Consider the following 22,592-nt stretch of genomic DNA (forward strand, 5'->3'; position numbering starts at 1 on the left):
CCCAATACGGACATTTTTTTAGTCCAATCAGGATTTTTTGGTCTGAGGTTTACAGCATATAAATGTTCAAAATCTTTTATACTATTAAATAGCCATCATCAGTCCCAAATTTTATGTTAATTACCAATTTAAAAAAAGATTAACATAATTTTTACAACATAAAGTGATCACAATTCAAACTCTAACATTATTTCATTCAAATATGACTTTACTTGGCCAGTGCACAGTGTGGGGTGAATCAGGGTTTGTCAAATAGACTGGTGAGTCATGGAAACTTTTTCAAACAAGGTTAACATGAAAGTCATAAGTCTGATGTGGGTCAATTCCTCTTAATCTTAGGTTATCGGATGTCATGCGCAGGGTGCATGCCTGCATGTTTGTTAAGTGTAGTATGTAAATATTCATCAAAGAAAGTCGATCCCCTGTTAAAAATACAGTTACTAATTGGTAAAAAGCTATTGCCAATCTTTTTTGACATTGTTATTGTCACCATTGCTACAAAATGACTTTTGAAACAGTAGTGTATACAGAATAAAATGTGTGTACTGACTATAAATAAGTTTACAGGCAGTTTTCGTATTTCATTAGACTATTTTGTAGTCATTAGCTAGAGATTCTAAAAAAACATTAGTTTTTGACAAATGCGGTAAGTATATTATTTGGTTCACAGGGTATTGTTTCATAGGAAAATCAGAATCTAGGTAATTTTGGGTACATTTATAAAGTAGTGAAGTTTCAACAACGAAATGCCGCTTGCACCCTTTGCAAACGGGTTGTTTGTCAACCAAGCCAATACTCAGCCCTTGACAGAAGAGGTAGGCATGTAATTCGCTAAATTATGTGTGTTTTTTTCAATTTGCCCTCAAACCTCGCAATCACCATTAACAACGATTCATGTAATCACTGTTCTAGTTTTTCAGCAATGTTATTTCTTTTTTTTACGGTGTCATCCATGTTCATTGCTGCTATTGTATTTTTGCGTTTTGCTGTTCCTTCAACATCAGCATTTAATACTGCCACTTTCCTTTGTTCCGAGATTGATAACAACGGGTCACTGACTCGATGGCCAATGTTTGGCCTTGCAATGATTCCGTTATGCAATCGCGAATTTTCCGTTTATTGTTGCAATGTACTTTTCTCTAATGCGTGACAAATAAAAGAATTAAATTGAATTAAATGCTTTTAATATATTAATAGGGCTTACATAAACTGTGTTTCGTAACAGGCTGTTTTTCGGGAAAAAAAACAATGACATAAAACAGCTTGCATATAATTGTCCATCAACGTTTGTGTGTTATGTTTGAATGGGTGTTTGGGCAATATAAGAATATACGTAATTTTTAAGTAAAAATGTAAGTAAATATAAGTAAAATATAAGAATATAAGTAATTTTTAAGTAAAAATGTAAGTAAATATAAGTAAAATATAAGAATATAAGTAATTTTTAAGTAAAAATGTAAGTAAATATAAGTAAAATATAAGAATATAAGCAATATAAGTAATTTTTATGCATATAAATCAGGGTTACTCATTTGTAGATTGTATGTTGTTGAGTAAATTTGCAACATAAACCATATGCAAGTATTTTTGTTTTGTAGCATGAAGATGACATGGCCGTTGACAGTGTTCCTGAGATAAAGGTAACAAATAAAATACTTTAATCATTATAACTATTGCACCAGATATTTCAAATTTGCTGGATTTTTTTAGAGAAAGTGTATCAATGAACTTGAAGGACAATGTTATAGAATATATTGTAGTTTAAAGATAGATTGCTACAGAATATTTGAAGTTAAGTAGGCCGATAACTAGTATTTTTGTACCTTTTTAACACTAAAAAGCTCCTACGTTGTTAAAAAATCGATCGCTGGGTGATTGTACGACAAAGAAACAGAAAATTGTAGTTTAAAGGTCATGCTTCACTATATGTATAAAAGAATGGTAACTGTGTAAAATGGAAGATTTGTAATGTAAATTTACCCTAGTTGATGTTCATATTTGTGCAAACATGTTGTTGCTGTTTTAAACGACATTTCGACTTTTGTCTATATCCAGTGGTGGGATTCATTTTTTTTTGTCAGCTGGTTCTATCACAAAAGTCATTTTTTTCAGCCGGTTCTTTTACAAAAGTCTAATGACAGTAACCAGTAATGCTAAGCGGTTCGCTGATCTCATAAAATTTTGTGGGACGGTTCCATAGAACCGGTGCGAACCAGCTGAATCCCACCACTGTCTATATCTATCTCAAGGCAGCAAAATACTTCATAGTAAATATGTGTATTTTGTCATTTTTCAGGATGAACCAATGAGGGAAATCGAAATCAAAGAGCACACAATGAAAGGTTGTGAAAAGGCTGACCCAAACCAGTTTGAACTTCTGAAAGTACTTGGTCAAGGATCGTTTGGCAAAGTCTTTTTAGTTCGCAAAATAACAGGTGCGTTGTTGTAGAAATATGGACTAGCAGTACAACAGAAGTCTTTCTCATGTTCATGTGCAGTGCACTTTTTGCTGACCTAGAAACAATTTTAGACGCTCTTTAACCCACCATTTAACTAAAACACTTTCAGAGTAAAGCTTGTACTTGTATCTCTTTGGTCAGCTTCAAAAATTTAAAATTTTTAAAGTCAAACAGTAAAGAACACAGAGTAGTCATTTATTAAACAATATAGAGTAATTTAGCGCCTAAAAATTAAAAATCTATTTAACAAAAAAAGGTGTAATGTCAGAAAAACCACTTAGTCGTTCACCCTTTGGTTTTAAAGATATATATATATTTCGCTATTACAAAATGTATAAGTTATGCATACTAATGGCATCATTTTTTAGAGGTATTTTCAAAATTAGTATATTTGACACATGTAGAATATCACTTTTAACATCTATTTAGTTCATTATATTCATCATAAGACTTAAACAAAATTTTGTATAGTAGTACAAATTCAATTTCACACCAAGCGGTTGTACAGTTTTAACTTTTTTTGTCAAATTAGGTCAAGATCGCAACCAGCTCTATGCGATGAAGGTTTTAAAAAAAGCTAAACTGAAGGTTCGTGATCGGGTTCGAACGAAGATGGAACGAAACATTCTCGTCGACGTCAACCATCCTTTCATTGTCAAGGTGTACTATGGTACGTCAGTCATGATATGTTATTGGCCAGATTGTGTTTGTTCAAGGGGAAAATGTTATTATTGCACAAGTAAATTGAAGCGCACCCCTTTTGTCTGTTATTGTTGTCTGGCCAAATGTGTGCCAGAGGCCCCGATTTTTCCGGGAAATATTTAAACCTCAACATACCTATGTAGACATGTACATTTGTATTTTCCGTACATTTAAGTTTGTGTTATGAAATATAATTGTTTCCCGAAACATGTATGATTTTTGAATCTTTGTGCTAATGTTTCCAAAACTTCTGACAAAAACGCTTCTGGCAAAAAAAAAGAATTTTATTTTATGACAATTTTTTGGATTTAAAAATAAAAGATATTGCACAAAAGCAACTTACTGCTGCTTCGATCAAAATTCAAAACCAAACCTAGATGTTATGGCTTGAACAACCCCATTACAATTTTATAGTAAAATGTTTCATCTGAAATATTACGTATAGTAAACCTTGGTTAATCTGGACCCATTTTAGACAAAAAATTTGTAAGGATTTGGCCAAGATCCTAATTAAAAGTCAATTATTTAAAGCCTTACCACATTACAAATCATTTGTACCTTGAGTTTTATCTAAATTGGGCGAAGATCTGGATTAATCAAATCCAGTTTAACCGATTTCATGTACATTATTGAATTTTGGCATTATATCAAGTTGTTTAACACTTGCCAATGCAACAACAAAATTACCTTAAAAAGTGAGTTTCCCAAACCTTATCTGTTTCTTTGGTGTCTTTTTTCAGCATTCCAGACAGATGGTAATCTTTACATGGTGCTTGCATTTCTCCGTGGTGGCGATCTCTTTACTCGTTTGTCGAAAGAGCTAATGTTCACTGAGGACGACGTCAAGTTTTATCTTGCCGAGCTGGCTCTGGCTCTCGACCATTTGCACTCACTTGGAATCATTTACAGAGATTTAAAACCTGAAAAGTAATGCTTTGTTTTGATATTTTGAAACATATTGTAATACAGTAAACCTTGGGTAATCTGGACCCGTTTGAACCAAAACATTTGGCCAGGTTAGTCAAAGATATGGATTAACTGATGTCGATTAGTTTAAGCCTTACCACTTTAAAAATCCTTAGTACCTCCAGTTTTGCCTAAATTAGGCAAAGATCCTGATTAACCAAGGTTTACTGCACTCTAAAGTAATTTGTTTACACAAATAACCAAGAGTATTTAAGATTATTGTAAGATATACTAGTTTCTGTCATCTACTTTCACTACAAAATTGTATCATGTCTTTCTAAAACCTCCTGGTTATATCTCGACGTAACTAATGGAAATAGCTTTTTAACTAGTTGCTATAGTGTAGCCATGATTTGGTTTTAAATTTAGTCAACAATTTTTCTTAAAATGTACTTTGTTGTACCTGAATTGGCCTCGTCAGTAACAAAAAACAATTGTTTTGTCACAGTGACTGCTACACTGTAGGACTTTTTTCTGTGTTTAACAGGTTGGCAAGACACATTATGCTTACTGCTAAAAGGAAAATTGTAAAATTATTAATAGTTTAGGCCTTGTGTTGTATGTAATTTGTGGTTTTGTATTGTACAAGAAAAGCCAGAAAAATCTTACTATACCAAGCTATCTTTTAAAAAAGTTTATAGACCTTATACAATAATCTGAATGTTATGTTTAGGTATGAGTCATATTTAGTAAAATACGTAATATGCTATGTACGCAACATATTTGTATGCAAGTGGGCTCAAATAAGCATGTCATGCGTTGGTTGTATTAGATTTCTGGCCTCCACACACATAGATTATAATGGCCTGTTTTTGCAAGCTGTGGTATGACTGGGACGTTCTATATTACTTGCAGGAAGTTGTCATACAGTGGATGTTATGCCTGATTAAAAACTTTTTTCTTGAACGATTAACTTTCACTCACTGCTACAATACATAAACAAAGTTAACCTTATCAACCAGTTTTTAATTTGTCTATTTTTTACTGCCTTCCAATAATTTCTGTTTAATTTGAGAAGCCCGTTTTGAAGAGTCAATAAATTAGCATGCAAAACAACACTACTGAATTTTTCACCTTTAATGCCAAATTTTATTAACAAACTCAATCAAACTGTAACAAAGATATTCTACTGCCAGCTAGATGCAGTTTGCTGTTGACTTAGTTCAATAAGCAAATAAAAACATAAAAAATGCCATATTAGCCGTATCACCATACTTTGTATATTCTCTATGGCTTAAGTGCTGCTGTTTTTTTAGTCTTCTTAACTTTTCTAATTTATGTAATAAACGAAGATTTCTATGGGGCATTACCCCAAAAAATGTTCCAGAGATTCATAGATACAAGTTAAAACAATTCAAGCCATTTAATCTTCAATTTTTGGGGCATATGTACTTCTATGTGATAGTGTTTTTTTTAAAAAACAATAGTCGTTTGTCCTGGTTCATGAAAAATGGTAAGATTTTGAGAAGAGCTTTATAATTCTGTTTTAAAGTTTGAAGTACAAGATATTTCTAGGTGCTACTAATTTAATAAATTAACAAGTTTTTTTTACTGCAGCATCCTATTGGACGTCGATGGCCACATCGCTCTCACTGACTTTGGGTTGAGTAAAGAAGCACTTGATGGCTCCGAAAAAGCATTTTCATTCTGCGGAACAGTGGAATATATGGCACCGGAAGTTGTCAACCGCCGGGGCCACGATCATTCGGCGGATTGGTGGTCATTTGGTGTTCTCATGGTGAGTTTTTGCAGCATTAAAAGTTGTGTTGTTTAAGAAAATCTGTTGCTCCCAGGCATAATATCAAGTTTATAGAGCTCTTCTGGCAATTGTATTTTTTTCCGATGTTTTGACATCCTATACAGGTCGTCTCGTCAGGGCAAAAGACACTGAATGCGCGTAGTACAGTGCACGATTAACAATAGATTAGTGTGTACTTTTGTTATGTTTAAAAAGCAGGGCGGGCGGAGTTGTTCAATATTTGGATTTCTGATAAATTTTTCGACGCTGACTGCGTGAACTTTTTAAAAGTGCGACCCAATGACCGCAGGTCGAGAAACTTTTAATTAGACTGTTGACAGAGTACATTTTAAATCAATTTCGATTTTGGCGACTGCCTGTGCGTCTGTTTTTTTTATGTTACAAATGGCATAGCAGTGTTGATAATATGATCTTTTCTAAAATAATGCAAATATGTTAAAACTTGACAATGAAAGTGACAAACGCAAATTTAAAAACATTTAACAAGAATATGGTCATGCTATCATTCATACACACCTTTCGCAATATTAGTTAATATAGTATTCCTTGTGAAACAGTAAATTTGAACACAAATTTAACATAACAATAGACGTTGTGATTCCTTTTTCTGTATGCTGCAAAGCAAACGTTATGCAAAAATTACATAATGTGAAACATAATGCACTAAAAATAGAATTGTGTTTACCCATGTGGATTTAACATGCTACAAATTATTTCAGATTTTTGTAAGAATAAAGATATCTACAACAAATTTATTCAAAAAAAAAACAATTACCAATATTGTGGCATTTTGGTTGTATTTTGGAAGAAATAACTTTTGTTTTTAATTGGGGATAAATTTGCAATCCTTTCTTAAAAATTTAGTAGTTTGTCTCTGTTTTTAACTACAACTTATAAAGCTTATGCTAGTACCTGAATTGTATACGTAACAAAATTCAATAAATTTCATTAGCTATTTTTTTTACATGGGCTGTTATTGTAATAAGTTTCTGACTTTCCCTCCACATTCTCCCAAACGGAAGTTGGTTTGTCAGCAAGTCGTCAAATACCATGTCCCTTATTCACAAGTCTCAGTTTGTACAGTAGCAAATAATAAAAGTCAGGGCAGACGTTGGTATCGCATAACAAATATTTCTATTCAAAGACGCCCTCAAAAAGGGGGGATTACCCTCAAACAGGATGTACAAAGGCTGTCCTAATTGCCAATTTCATTGTATGCCCCATAAAGAGTGTATGTTGAGATTAGGCGACATTTTGTAAGATTAGATTTGCTGTGCTCTTTTTGTGAACCTAATTGACATGTAATTAACTTGCCTTTAATTTGACTGCGCTACGATGAATCACTTGTCTGCCTTGCTTTATTAGCTGTGTCTGGGGAAAACACACATGCACTGGTAGTAAATACAACAGATTTGGTAAAGTTTTAAACTGTTCGGAAATAACTGTGGGAGTTTTTATTTTGACATTTTCACTCCATACTTTGTGTTCAATTTGAACTCATTTTGGTCAACATAATTTAAATATTACATGTGTCTACTGGTTGTTTTGTCGGTTAAGTTACATAAAATTCAAGTCAATGGTTTAAAGCAGGGGTGTGCAACCTGCGGCCCGCGGGCCAAATGCGGCCCTTGAGTAAAGGTTGTGCGGCCCGCAGAGACGCTTGAATTGTAAATGTCCTGACAAACGAGTCCAATTATATAATTTTGAGCAGATTAATGCGCCCGGTGCTATTTTTCTGCGATCTGGCAATTTGTGGCTAGAATCAAATTTTACTTCTAGTTAAGCATATTTGGTATGCAACAAAACAAAGTTACCTTGTGTTATATAAAGGTGCGGCCCGCGATCTAATTTTGGCAATCGTATTTGGCCCCACAGTGACAAAAGGTTGCACACCCCTGGTTTAAAGCAGTGGTTCCCAAGCGAATTTTAAAAGTTAAGGGAAGAAATTTACTTTGATTTGTAAATGTGGTTTGTAAATAGACACTTATGTTCTGGAAATATAACCTGTTAAGTTGATAAAAGACCCAATTTAAATGATTTTTGCATGGTTTAGTACTATGTAGTATATTGGGGAGGAATAAAAATGTTTTAAATTGTTAAGGAAGGAATTCATAAAAAGGTTGGGAACCACTGGCTTAATAAAATGTATTTTTCACATATTCCGGTAATACGTTTTTTGGGGTGTTGTAGTAACTACAACTATGGTCTTTACTTGTCTAATAACTATAAATATGTATGACAAAAATGTAGATATACCTGTGAAAATGTGTAGAAGTCCAACAACACAGACTTAGTTAGTTTATGATGAAAAATAAACGATAGTAAATGAGTGTGTTCAAATAAAAATCGGGTATTACTATGTTTTCTTACAGGATTTCCTCATTTATATTACACATATTGTTATGTCTAAACCTAACCTACACCTCAAATTCTGCTTTACCACTTGTTTTGACCAAAATATTGACCCATTTATTTTTATTTTTCAGTATGAAATGTTGACAGGGCAGTTACCCTTTCAAGGAAGGGACAGAAAAGATACCATGACTCAAATTCTTAAGTGAGTATTTTTAATGATGATGTTATACCATTATAAATCTTTAAAATTTCTCAATCATGCTGTGTCATCAATATAAACAAAAAAACCATTGTTAGTCATAGTATCTTGACATTTTTAGGAAGTAAGGTTATTCTATGGCAGGGGTGCACAACCTGCGGCTGTACGGCCACATGCGGCCACATGCGGCCACAGAGAAAAGTTTGTGCGGTCGTAAACATGTATATTAAAATAAAATATATATACTGGCGGCTGTGACGTCAATAAAACTTTTTTGCTAAAAAATTTGATTTTTAAACTGCTCTAAACACATTTTGTGGAACTGGAAAAGAATTACCAGCCTAGTAGCCATGTGTGTCAGACCATCAATTGCGAAAGGTTGTGCACCCCTGTTTTATGGCATTCGATAAAATGCAAGGCTGCACATTTTCAATCACCCTGATCTGTAGTTGATTAAAGGATAATCAACCATTCATTTGTTAGCCTGTCAAATCAGACTGCTTTAATTATTCCTAACTGCCAGTCTAAATCTTGGTTGGTTCTATGTTTAAATTCATCTTAATGAACATATACTAGCCAAATCTGTCTGCTGTTTTTGTTACACTGATAAGACCTAATAGTCTGCAGCTTTTCATTTATTGGCTTGAAGCTTCTATACCATTTCTGTTACATTTTTTTTTAAGTTTTAATGCCAACAGTTGCAAAGTTTGAGAATGTTTTCATAGTTTTGTTTTTGCATATGTTACGTAACTCCAAATAGAACTTTGAGGCACCTTTTTATGTTTGTTCTTGTCTACCAATTTTTGACATAAAGCTTTGTTAAATATATAGTCACTATGTTTATATGTTTTATTCATCTTTCCATTAACACCACAAACAGAAATTTTCGGTGGATATACTAAGAGGAGATTCATGTATGGGAGTGGTGAACTATAAGTTAGAATAAATACCACCAGTGGAAATACGCGTTTAAAGCCATCCTATAATGTTTGCCAATTATTCCTCTAAATCTGTAAATTGCATAAATGGTTTTTAAAAGCAACACACCCCTCCTTGCCATTGAAATGCTTTTAAAAATTGAAATCTGTTTTCTAAAGTGAAACTATTTCCTGCATTTCCTGTTGCGGGAGAAAAAAACATGTTTTATTAATGAGTTTCCATGTAGCACCTGAATTTCTAGTGCCTTGACCACAAGTTGTGTATAAAGATTTTACTCAACATTCTTGAGTCAATTTGCCTCTTATTTTACAAGCTGGTACACTTGGTGGTTTTGTTTTTCTTATATATATATACCTTGTTCGTTTTTATGCGACGCTCTAGTTTTACACCTTTTTATCATTCCTTCATGTGACTAAAGTGGATATAAACAGGTGCAATTGATGTGGCCCTTCATACCACTTATGATGGCATGAGCATTTGCCGAAACGTTTAAAAAATAATGCATGACTCTTTTTATGTCTGTTTGTTGCCACTATTTTCACCATTAAACTTATGAACAGATCCGTATATAGTGTTCCAAATATACCTTGTTGCTATAGGAAATGAAGTTATTTTTTTTCAGGAGTGTGAACACAAAAAGTAAATTTCTGCTTGTTTTTCTTATGTTGACATGACAAAGTTGAAAAATAGTTTTTATGATGGTCGAAGTTTGGTGCCATTTTTTGGCCCTTTTTTAATACAGTCAATGTTTTATTGCAACTAAGTGCCTAAAAAGCAAGCCTTAACTGAAATACTTATTATGTGGTTGTAAAAATGAAAATATCTTTTTATGACAGAGCAAAACTTGGGATGCCACAATTTTTGAGCCCTGAAGCCCAAAGCCTTCTCAGAACTCTCTTTAAGAGGAACCCGGCGAACAGGTATGTATGGTTGTTTAAAAAGAAAGATTTTGATTGTACTTTGGCATCAGAAAAGCAGCCAAAATTTTAATGTAAATTTAAGTCCCGAAAAATTCTTGCATTATTTTGGTGCACATGTTTATTTATATCTAGTGCAAATTGTAAATCGTGCTTAAAATGCAAAGCGGTTATATCCCAAAAAATCACACAATTTGCACGCAGCGAAAACCTCATTTAAATTTATTTTTCTTAAAAAATAACAATGGACGGCATTGCCCTATACATTTAAACTGGGATGTTACTACCAAAACAAAAAGCGTTACAATTTTGAAAATGAAAATTGTAATTGTACTTTGGCATTGGACAAGAACTATTTAAATGTAAATTTAATTCTAAAACCTCCCTCGGACTTGCATCATTATGGAGACTGCATTTATAATTGGTGCAAATCACATAATATGCTTAAAATGCAAAACATAATCTGATAATTTACACAAAGTGTTTGTGAGTTCTGTTACAACAAAAACAAATTTGTTTCAGTCAAAATGTACACCTAAAAAAGTTTTAATTAAATCCCTAATGGTGTCAATTTGATTTTGGGTCACATTTTTTTATCTTAGCATTAATCATGTTTGGGTTGATTAGACTTGGCAGTGGAACAGATGGAGTAGAAGAGATAAAACGTCATTCCTTCTTTGCTGGAATCGATTGGAACAAATTGCTTCGTAAAGATCTCCCTCCACCATTTAAACCTGCCACAACTCGCGCTGAAGACGCAACTTATTTTGACACAGAATTCACTTCAAGAACACCAAGGGGTAAAAATATGCCTTTTATACAATGTCATCTTCTGTTTCAAGTCTTAAACTACTTGGGTACACTGAGGACCAGTGTTAGCAACATTAGATGTGTCCACTGTGGCCTTAAACTAGTTATTGCGTATGAATGTTTATGTGCCCACATAATATTTGTACTTTAGCGTATATAATATTTGTACATTGTGGCCACACACCAGTTTATGAGCAGCATAGATGAGTCTGGTCATACCCACAAGCTCCCCAAGTACAGCAAAGACCACTATGAGCAACGTATGTTGTGCACACTGTGTTCACACACTCGTTTATGCATAATATATATTTTGATGTGTCTAAACATACACACAAGGATACACCGAAGAATACTTTGAGCAACATTGGATGTATATGCTGTAGTCACACATGTAGATTATGCACAGTATAGATTTTCATGTGTCTTGTCATACATACAAGCTCCCTAAGTACACTTAGTACCACTGGAAGCAAGTTCGGATGTATATGCTGTGGTCATACACCAGTTTATGTACAGTATGAATTTTTATGTGCTTAGGCATACAGCCAAGCTACCTAAGTTCACTAAGGACCACTGTGAGCAACTGTAGATGAACACGCATCAGTTTATGCACAGCATATATTTAGAGCAGGGGTGGGCAACCTTGGTTACTGTAGGGCCAATTATAAATGTCAAAATTGGATCGCGGGCCGCACATGTGCATAACACAAAGTGATTTTGCTTTGTTTCTTACCAAATATGCTTAACTACAAGTATAATTCGTATTTGATTCTAGGCACATTTTGCCAGATCGCAGAAAACTAGCACCAGACGCATTAATCAGCTCAAAAATATGTAATAATTGGACTCGTTTGCCAGTACTTTTGAAATCCAAGTGTCTCTGCGGGCCGCACAACCTTTAATGAAGGGCCGCATGAGGCCCACAGGTTGCCCACCCCTGATTTAGAGGTTTACAGGCATACACATAAGCCACCTAAGTACACTAAGGACCAATGTGAGCAACTTTAGATGTGCACAATTTGGCAACACACCAGTACAAGCAGGGCACAGATTTTCATTTGTCTGGTCATACACACAAAGTACCTGTATATTGACGACTACTGTAAGCAACCCTTCACACTGTGGCTGCAAACCAGTTTATGCTCAATATAGATTATTGTGTACCAATAAGGTGAGAGTATTGAGTATTTGCTCAAGCAGGCATCTTAAAGTGAACATGCCTTCCATAACCAATCATTTAAACCTATAGCGTGATGTTTATTTGGATTGATTAGGACAAGGGCTGAATGATTGCTTTGAGCAGATGGTTGAAAATTGGTGTTCGATTGTTGCTATTTGTTCAATTATTTCTGTGTAAATGCAGCTGCATTATTCCATTGGTTTTTGCTATTTTAAAGCTGATTGCCTGGAAAGGGAATTAAGAGTGGAAATTTGGTGTTGATTGCTTGCAACATTTAGGTGTTTGACTAAATGTGCTGTAAAACTGTTTTTATTCGTATAAAACAGTTCTATTATTCTCTGTGTTTTGTCCAGTCATCAAATTACTTACAAGGGTAAATGCTTTAATCAGGGAAGTTACTAACCTAATGTGAATGAATTTGAACAAAACTATCCATTGTGTCTGCCTTATAAAAAAATATTTATGTTGTATAAAAAATGACTTGTACAAGATAACAGACCATCGCCTACTGCTCTTATTGCTCCCAAACTTTTAGAAGACCCAAATGCTTCTAAACATTTTGTTTTGTGGCTTCTTGTGCCCCATGAATATGCATTATTACTATTTTAGTTGTTCTTTGTCTGTAAAAGAAAAAAACTTTTCAAAAATTTGTTTTCAATCAACCATTTAAAAAAATCTGATTGTTAGATAAGTTGAGGGCTAAGATCCCATCCCACTGGTTAAGAAACAGATCAGTATTTCTTAGCATCTTCATGCATTTAGCATACATTTAACCTCAACCGTTTTTTGAAAATTCTAATAGTGGTAAACATTTACAATTTTCGTTTACCAGACTCACCCGGAGTTCCAGCTAGTGCTGCCGCTCAACAGTTGTTCCGAGGTTTTTCATTTGTGGCTCCGAGCATAGACCAGGAAAAGATAGCAAAGGGGGCAATCACTGAAGATGAAGCCCAGAAGAACGCTGCAAACACAGATCAACGTGATTATAGCGGCACTGCTCTGCTCACTAACAGGGTATGCAACTGCGAGTATAAACAAACCTATTTGTACACAAAAATATATTTTTAATTGTCACAACTATTATCTTTACAGTAATATTGATATCATATACAGTAAACCTTGTTTAAACCGGATTCAGTTAATTCGAATCTTCGCCTAACTCGGACCAAACTTTAGGTACAAATGATTTGTAATGTGGTAAGGCTTTAACTAATTTAACTAATCAACATTGCTTAATTCAGATCTTTGCATAATTTGGACAAAACTTAAGGTACAAATGATTTGTAATGTGGTAAGGCTTCAACTAATTGACATCAGTTAATCCAAATCTTCGAATCCGGACACTTTTTTTGGTCCAAACTGGTCCGGATTAATGAAGGTTTACTGTATCTGCACATTAGGTGAACCATTATTGGTCCCCTTTCCTAAAGAGGACACATATTGCCTTTGTCCATATTTTCTCTGGATTACATGTTGTTGTTTCACATGTTTAGTAAAAAATAATTGGTCCAATTTTTGTTTACACAGGATAGGTACTTATCCAGTGGTAATCCTCCCAAGTTTTGGCCCCACTTAGCCAAGTGTTTTCCCCTACTATGTTAAGTCCAAAATGGAGAGGAAGCTCATTTAGCATTAATGGTTTTTATGCAATTAACAGAGATATACAATTAACCAGACTATTTTTAACAAATAATATTCCTGGGATTCACAATTCCCATTCAATTAAATGACATTTGCAATTAAACAGACTGATAGGTTTTGTGTATTATCTTCAGACTTTGGCTTCATCCCCAAAGAGCTTCTTTGATGAATATGAGGAAAAGGAGGAAATTGGAATAGGATCTTATTCTGTGTGCAAGAGATGCATCCACAAAGCCACCAAGAAGGAATATGCAGTCAAGGTTAGTATTTTCGCAACCGACTCAAATGAAAATGCCATCGGTTCCAATTAACGGATTTCCTAACCTTATTTGCAGATCATTTTCAAGAACAAGAGAGATTGTGAGGAGGAAGTCCAGATTCTTCTTCGCTACGGTCAACATCCCAATATCATCACATTAAAGGTGAGAAAACAAAACTGGATTTTACATTAGAGCAATGGTCAGCATACTATGGGCTGCAGCACATTTGTGGGCCCTGGCGTATTTTTAGCACTTTCCCTTTTTGGCCGCAACAAGATCTCTGTGTAGAGTAAAAGTACTCAATGCTCATTTTGCGCCATGGTCACAGTTGGAATCTAAAAAATTTGAAATAATTGCTTTATTGGACACAAAAATGGATTGTTTGGTAATAAAGGAATGTATTTGAACAAACAGTGCAACTTTATCAGTACATGTTGTTAAGACTGTTTTAACCAAGATCTAATTGATGATTGCCAAAAAAAGAAACATGTTTTATGTCTATAAAGCTAAATAAAAATTACATCTTCAGTGTACTTCTATTGTGTGGGCCTCCAGGTATTGCAGAAATATATTTTGGACCGTGACAATAACAGTTTGCCAATTACGATTATAAAACACCGAATTTTGTGAATTTGAAATGGTAACACGGTTAAAACTTTCCTGTGAATTGTCTTTCCGCAACATACCTCCAAAAAAGTGAAAATAAAGATTTTGATTTGTATAGATTGGACACTGAAGATTATCTGTTGACATTATAATTTAAACAGAAAAAATAGCTTCCTGCAGGCACATAGTAACAACATTTAGGTGTTCAGCAAAGCTAAATACTTCCTAGTGATTAGTTGTTGCTTGGTCGTGGTTTCAGGTCGACTGCTTGCTGCAAAGGTTGTTTGTTATGTTATGAAACTCAAATTGTGTCACCATTTCTCCCTTTATTTTCATCAATTTTTTATGTGTGTAGTTTTGTTACCTAATTATTGTTCTTGTAACCAAATCACTGAGCTAAATTATTTATGTAAAAAGTCCAAGGTGTGTCACATTTCTGTACCTGTTAACCTCTGTTGACCCTTTCCTTGGACACATTCCTACCTTTTGGCCCCTTTTTAAAGTGACTCATACTTCTACAGATTTGAAAAAAGCACTTTAGGGCTGGACCCAACCAGCAATTTACCCACATGTACAATAAATCTCTGTTAAAGAGAATTTATTAATCCGGCTCTTTGCCTAATTCAGACAGAACTTGAGGTACACATGATTTGTAATGCGGTAAGGCTTGAACTAATCGACATCTGTTAATCAGGAATCGCAAAATCCAGACAATTTTTTTGGTTTTAAACAGGTTCGGACTACATACCATCAAGCCTGTGTCGCTCATTTAGTCAGTTGGCTGCAACATCTCCTAGTTTTTTGTACCTTAGCTGTAACAACATGTTAACAACTTGGTTTTCTATTGTTGCAGTTTTCAAACAGCTAGAAACACAAACTAATTTTTTTATATCTTTGTAGGATGTATTTGATGATGGTCAGCATGTTTTTCTCGTCACTGAGCTGATGAAGGGTGGCGAACTTCTCGACAAAATTCTTCGTCAGAAATTTTTCACTGAGAAGGAAGCAAGTGCCGTGCTGAAGACAGTCACTAAAGTGGTTGATTATTTGCACAAGAATGGGGTAAGATTTAGTGAAAATCTGTTCAGATGAAACAATCGAAAAGCCATGCAATTTACAATTATAAGTGTGTTATATGTCAATTACCACCTTTTCATATTAGCAGACTTCATTTATAAAACCATGTCTATTAGGGATGGCCTAAAACAGCAAATGTTCTATTTGGTCGAGCACGGGTGGTGCAGTTTTGTAGCTTTCAAAGATCCCTTAGAAGTATGTGTTTATCCACCATCTAATGGTCAATTTTGTTTTTGCATAACATTTCGAACACTGGTTTCGTATGTTAGCAGGGCATGAATATGCTAATTAAATGCTCGGGTCAGTTCGTACAGCTGCTCGGCTGAGCACCGAGCATAAACAACAGCAATGTTTGCTACTGATTACTTGGGTTCTGGCTCGGCTTGGCACATCCTTAATGTCTATAGAACCCTGTCTAGAATTTGCCTAATCTTATATTGGATGAACTAAGTGAGTGATTATGAAGTTGAAATGTGTATGACAAGCAAGAAAAGAATAGAATAATTATATTGACGAATATTACGTTTCGGCAAATGCTCATGCCATCATTAGTGAAATGAAGCGGCCCCATCAGTTACACCCATTAATAACCACTCGGGTCACATAAAAGAATAATAAAAAGTTGTGAAAGAAGCGCCGTGTAAAAAAAAACAGACAAAAAGGTGTGCATTAGCATTTGCCAAAACAGTTGAAAATAAAGTAGCTCCTTTTTATGTTTATTTGGTTTGTTATATTCATCACTAAACTTATGAACAGATCTGTGTATAGTATTTCAAAATAATTTTAGCTGCTGGAAAAACTATTTACATTGGTAACATAGTAGAGAAACCTTTTTCACTAATTTAGCAAAAAATCACCACAAACTCATTAAACTTTTTCTGACAAATTCTTTAGGTTGTTCATCGTGATTTGAAACCCAGCAATGTGTTGTATGCTGATGAAACTGGTAACCCAGACTCAATTCGTGTATGTGACTTTGGTTTCGCCAAGCAACTTCGTCATGACAATGGTTTGCTGATGACTCCGTGTTACACTGCAAACTTTGTAGCCCCAGAGGTCAGTTGACATTGGATACTTTAATGTACTAAAATGTTTTTACTACGAATGCAGTGGTGGGATTCAAATTTTTGTCAGCTGGTTCTATCACAAAAGTCATATTTTTTAGCCGGTTTTGTTACAAAAACTCCATTGACAGTAACCAGTAATGCTAACCGGTTCGTTCGCTGATCTCATAAAATTTGGTGGGGCAGTTCTGTGAAACGGTGTGAACTGGCTGAATCCCACCACTGTGTGTATGCAATTTTAAAGAAAACCATGTGCCTAAAATATCATAATGGGCCTCTTTTGTGCTTTTGAATCATTAATTTTAATGGACAGTCTTCTGTGGCTTTTATTGGATGACTGAATTTTTTCTTTTTCACTTTATAAAAAAATGGATGAACATGTTTTAGTAAATTTAAGTCAAAGCCGCTGTCACCTTTCACATAGAGTTTCCTTTTCTTGTTTTATGTTGTATTCTTTAAATTTGTTGTTTTCATTTATTTACAATTTTTGCAAATACCCCTATTCGAGTAGTTCATAGAAACTAATTTGTAACTTTTAACTGGTTTTGCTTGAAACTTTTTTAATCACTGTGTTTGAACAATATTTATTCGTTGCTTTTGAATGCTGTAATCATTGCTGTAAATGCTTTTAATCACTGTTTTAAACATTTTTTTATTCAAACAGTTTTTTTCACTGCCTTAATTTTTGTTAATCCATTTCTTTCAACTTTTTTTTATCACTGTTTTAGACATGTTTGCTTTATTTTTTATAATTACCTACAAACAGTTTTTTTGTAAATTAACAAAATATTCAAATTTGTGTAGGTGCTGAAAAAGAAGGGATATGATGAAGCTGTGGACGTGTGGAGCTTAGGTGTTCTACTTTACACAATGTTGGCAGGCTACACACCATTTGCTAATGGGCCTGATGATACTCCAACTGATATATTGAAGAGAATTGAAACTGGCAAGTTCAATATGTCAGGAGGAAATTGGAAAAGTGTGTCTGATATTGCCAAGGTAACGATACAGTTCATGCTGTATTTCAATTTTGGTTGACAATTTTGAGTAAATATTTGAAATCACCCTGGATTTAAGTTTACCCTTTGGGTTTAATGAGGTTTTTACATGACTTATGTTGGTCCTACTGGATTAAAATTTAGTAGGTTTCATTGCACAATTTTATTCTTACAACTAAATAACCCCCATCAAATATTGTGCGATATATAAACACAACTGAAATTAACCTAGATAAAAATTTAATCCATGGGGTTTCAATGATGGTTTTACATAACTTATGAGGTTCCTACTCGATAAAAATTTGGTAGATTTAATTGCACAATTTTATTCTCAATGACCCTTGTCAAAAATGTATGATAGCTAGCTGATTTTAGCCTGGAAATAAATAGTTTTTAAACTTGTGTTATATAATATGAAAGGTGGAAATCGTTACAAGAATGGTAACACAACAGGAATAGATTTCCAGAATCAATTTACAAGGATTTTATCATCAATAACTGTGCTATATTTTGACAAGAACTTTGAAAACAGATTAATTTGAAAATAACTGTCTGAGAAAGCATATGTCATTTTGTCCTGACAATAACCGCAATTGTAGTAACATCTCCATCAAAATGTATTTACTACATATTGATATGCAAGTTTTTTTTATGTTTTTTGGGAGGTTTTCAGTCTGGTACCAGCAATAAATTGTGTCGCCAAGGTTTTAGGAGATATTTTACTTTGGTTTGAAAAGGTCTGTTTTGTGTCTGAATTGATAACACATGAAAGGCTGTTTTACCAACGGCAAAACCCCACAAAGCTGCATGTACTCTATCAGCTAGCCTATTATTGAAGGTAGATTCAATTCCCTTTTGTGAAAAATGGAATAAAATGACAGTGTTTATATGAAAAACATAGACCAATTGTTACAAGCCATATTTGGTTACATTTTTAGAAACGACTTTATGACGTTTACACTAACAACAATAAAAAACAATTTGTTTTCTGTTTCTTAATACAACACTTTATTTCAATACACATCCAACAAGGTACTAAATCCCCCCACACCTTAAATACCCTAATTGTTATCATAATGATGAAAGTTGTACAACTTACTATCATCTAAAATACATATTTTTCTTTGATTACATCTTAAACGAAAGTGAAAAAACATAACAGAAAAATCGTTTTTATAGCTTTGCTACTGCAAGAAAACACGTAATGATTGAATTTTTGTGTAAACAGTAAAATTTTTAGTCACCAGAGCAAAGAAGCTCTAGCAGTAATGCTTTATTGAAACACATTTTAATATCCTCCCCACCATTTTTATTCTATAAGTCAAGAAAAACTAAGAGTTCAAATGCCTCTATGTGCTTTCTTACGTGGGTGTTTGGCGTTTTTTTCTTCGTTTTTTTTTTGTCAATGAAAGGTGCTTTAAACTTATTCAAACTTACACATATGACGGATAGTCACCTAAAGTTAGTACCTGTGAATTTTGACCCCGGTTAACCCAGCGGTTCACTCACAGGCCCTCGAAACTTAAAAATTCCATTTTTTCAGGATCTAGTCCGTCGGATGTTGCACGTTGATCCCAATCGTCGTCTCTCCTCTGCTCAAGTCCTCCTGCATCCTTTCATCGCTCGTCCGGATCAACTTCCGGAGTTTCATCTCAACCAGAGCAAGGATTACAAGTTTGTGAAGGGAGCTATGTCCGCAATGTTCAGGTTAGTGCGGTTTACTTTGTCTAAAGTTCAGCTGATTCTATTTGAATAAGAATTAAAGGATGAATTTGCTGTTTTCTACGTTAAAATAATGTCGGGTAAAACTTTTCGACCCCTACTCGACCTGATTTCAACCAAGAACAAAGCCTTAATATTGCCTTTGCACAATATAGTACTGTTGTTTTAACACACTTGGCCAAAAGTCAGAGTCCCGAAAAATCTCATTATTTCGATATCGATTTAACAACATTAAAGAACGACTTCGACTCTACAACTGTGGTTGAAATCCGAAAATTCGCCCAAACATTATAGTTTTCTGTCGATATTTGTTAATCAATTACAGAACAAATGTTAAAGCCAGAATAACTGAACACTTTCTCGCCAAACCTAGAGATATTTGCATAAGAACGAATGTTTGATGAAGCTCAAATAAGCAATATTTCAATGCACACAATAAAAGCAGAGAGCAGTAGTTTGTTACGTCACGTGTGTCTGACGTCATAGTAGCCCAAGAATTGCTAGAACTCGTAAAGGGAAAAAATAAATTTAACAAGTTTAAATAAATTTAAAAAAATTAGAATTTACAAAATAATTCAAAGAATAATTACGTCACATGTGTCTGACGTCATAATAGCCCAAGCTTGGTTACGAGTATTTATTTGAAAATGTGGATGCTTGGAAAAATACATCGCTTTCAGTTTTGCCTAACGGTTAGGTCCTAACCCAATAGAAGACTTCATCAAATCTGTTCATACTGAAGAGCCCAAAAATATGTCTATTTTTTTGAGAATATAATTGAATAAAATTGCTTGATTTATATAGTGCTGCGCGCTCTCACAAGCCGCTCAACCTAAACCCTGTCGGGACATCTCTGCTTGCTCAACGACGTGGGGTCAAGAAAATCACATCTACCGCTCTTTAAACGACACCGTCCAGACACAAGGTCAATACCGGCAGTTTTGACAGCGTGTCCTGTAACGCTGTCAATACCACACACGACTTCTCCTCTCGTTGCAAAGATGCGAAAAAAGTGCCATTTGTCATTTGCGACCAATAGTAGAAGATTCTGTGCGACTAAAATGCCTTAATGGATGCGCTATATGTCCAGTTGCTATAGCGACTGTATTTGTGTTTGAAATTCGTGATTTTGCAGTCTTAAATGCTGGGGTTTGCCTTGCTCAAACGGCGGCCTTATCACAATTTTTTTCCGAACGCTTGTTTTGTATTTTTGTTTTCTGCGAGCTCCGACTATGTTCTGTTTTACTCGCAGACATTTGTGTTTTTTCACAAAATATTAACGCGTTTTTTCCCAAAACAACATTACAGTTTTTTCATGCACCATAACAATTTAAACCAGGCCTTCTCAAACTAAAGTATAGCGCCCTCTTCCGGATATTTTGTAACACTTCGTTTGCTATACAAACTTAAACGTAAAATTTAAATATGGGCATTGCTGTAAAAGCTTAAGAGGGTTTGGTTTAAACCACTAACCGCCTTAATTCCAGTCTAACTAGCTTGATTCTAAATTGCCACTTACAAATGTGTTTTGTATTTTGCTCTAACTAGTTCTTTGTCTATCCTGTATAAAATCGGGCGCTCTATATAAATGTCTGTGCGTGTGTTTATATATATATCCCTGTTACTAGTTGCTTTAGCTTGCAATCGATCTCTTGTAATGCGCAAACGCTTTTCTAACGTTTGAAGGACGAAAAAATGTCATTGACCAATCACGGGCCCTTTCTTGTTCCCATAGCAACCGGCCTTCTAATAATTTGATGCATATTTTTTTTGTGCTGACGCAAGTGATTTATGTCCGTTTTCTACGCAATAGGTTGTCCGCAGAACGAATACGTTTTTGTTGTTAAGTTCCTTGAATTGTTACGTAAAAGTGAGTGAACCTGAAATGATGTTCACTTTGGCCAATTTATTAATTTTTGTGTAAAAGTAATAATTAGCATTAAAGGGGATTTAAATGTTTGTTTAGGGGGTATTTTCTGCACATAGTACATTTGCAAAGATTTTGCATTAGGCCCTTTGTTATGTAACAAAGGTAGTTTCGTTTGAACGCGACCAATTATTTTTTCTAGTATGTCATGACGTCACTAGTTATGACGTAACGCCTTGCTTTGCACGTGTCGTTGACGATTATGTCGGTCGCCTTTCGCAGAAGTCTCGGCAAACGATTTTGTACATACTTTTCTGCTTTCCCCAATCCAGTTTCTACAGACATCATTTCGGGATTTCCCCGTTTAACCCACCTGGGGCCGGATTAGCTTAAATATGTGAAACCCTAGATATCAAAATTTGCACCCCAATACATTGTGTGCTCAAGGTTTTTTTTTCATATCTTCCTTTTGGGTCATTATAAGCACTCGCGCCCTTGTAGCCGAAATCTACCTTGTCGTGTCTTTACACTGCGCGAATGTCTCATGAGGTAAGTGAATATATACGACAATGTCATTTGTCTTGAAGTTTTTGAATCCAATCGTGTTCTTGTCTCAGTTTATTCGCCCAAACATTTTTTGTATCGCTCTGCTTATAATTTGTTCCTTGTATAGCGTATAGCGCCCTCGCGTGTGTGACTAACTGCAGAAATAATTTCCTATCGTGTCCGCTTAGTGGCGCTCTTTTACAAAACGCCCCGGTACATTGTGGTGGCCTCAAACAAAATTTAAACATTTCTATTTCATCAGCAAGCCTTGTTCAAGTGCCCTTACTGTTCACTAACAATCTGTTCTGAGTTGTATAGAGCCACGCCTTCGACACACCCCCTCGCGGAGATCGCTGATTGGTCGAGGGGACGAGAGGCGTGTTTAGAGATTACGAAGATTGCATTTAATTATATGCAGCAAATAAAATCCTTCTTTCACACTGAGTTTGTGTATTTCTGCATTTACTTTGTGTGCTGCGAAACTGATATGTACAGCATATGAGGAAAGCAATGGTGCTTGTGATT

General features: G+C 34.7%; 1 protein-coding gene across 1 annotated transcript; it reads left to right on the forward strand.

Annotated features, from left to right (window-relative positions):
• Window positions 1-645: 645 nt before the first annotated feature.
• On the forward strand, window positions 646-22,511 carry LOC145232092 (ribosomal protein S6 kinase alpha-3-like). The gene is made up of 17 exons (XM_080096604.1): window positions 646-815; window positions 1,599-1,640; window positions 2,297-2,435; window positions 2,992-3,129; window positions 3,902-4,088; window positions 5,685-5,865; window positions 8,373-8,443; window positions 10,216-10,299; window positions 10,924-11,096; window positions 13,119-13,300; window positions 14,062-14,187; window positions 14,263-14,349; window positions 15,694-15,855; window positions 16,765-16,926; window positions 17,739-17,933; window positions 19,476-19,639; window positions 20,459-22,511. Exons 1-17 carry the CDS (start codon window positions 747-749, stop codon window positions 20,556-20,558), a joined length of 2,262 nt encoding a protein of 753 aa, XP_079952730.1. The 5' UTR covers window positions 646-746; the 3' UTR covers window positions 20,559-22,511.
• The last annotated feature ends 81 nt before the right edge of the window (window positions 22,512-22,592 follow it).

Source organism: Phallusia mammillata, chromosome 6, assembly GCF_965637545.1.
Source record: "Phallusia mammillata chromosome 6, kaPhaMamm4.hap1.1, whole genome shotgun sequence".
NCBI classification, from domain to species: domain Eukaryota; kingdom Metazoa; phylum Chordata; class Ascidiacea; order Phlebobranchia; family Ascidiidae; genus Phallusia; species Phallusia mammillata.

Coding starts and splice junctions, on each gene's coding strand:
- LOC145232092 (XM_080096604.1), top strand. CDS start 747: ATGCCGCTTGCACCCTTTGCAAACGGGTTGTTTGTCAACCAAGCCAAT. Junction 13,301..14,061: donor CTGCTCTGCTCACTAACAGG/GTATGCAACTGC, acceptor TATTATCTTCAG/ACTTTGGCTTCATCCCCAAA. Junction 16,927..17,738: donor CAAACTTTGTAGCCCCAGAG/GTCAGTTGACAT, acceptor AAATTTGTGTAG/GTGCTGAAAAAGAAGGGATA.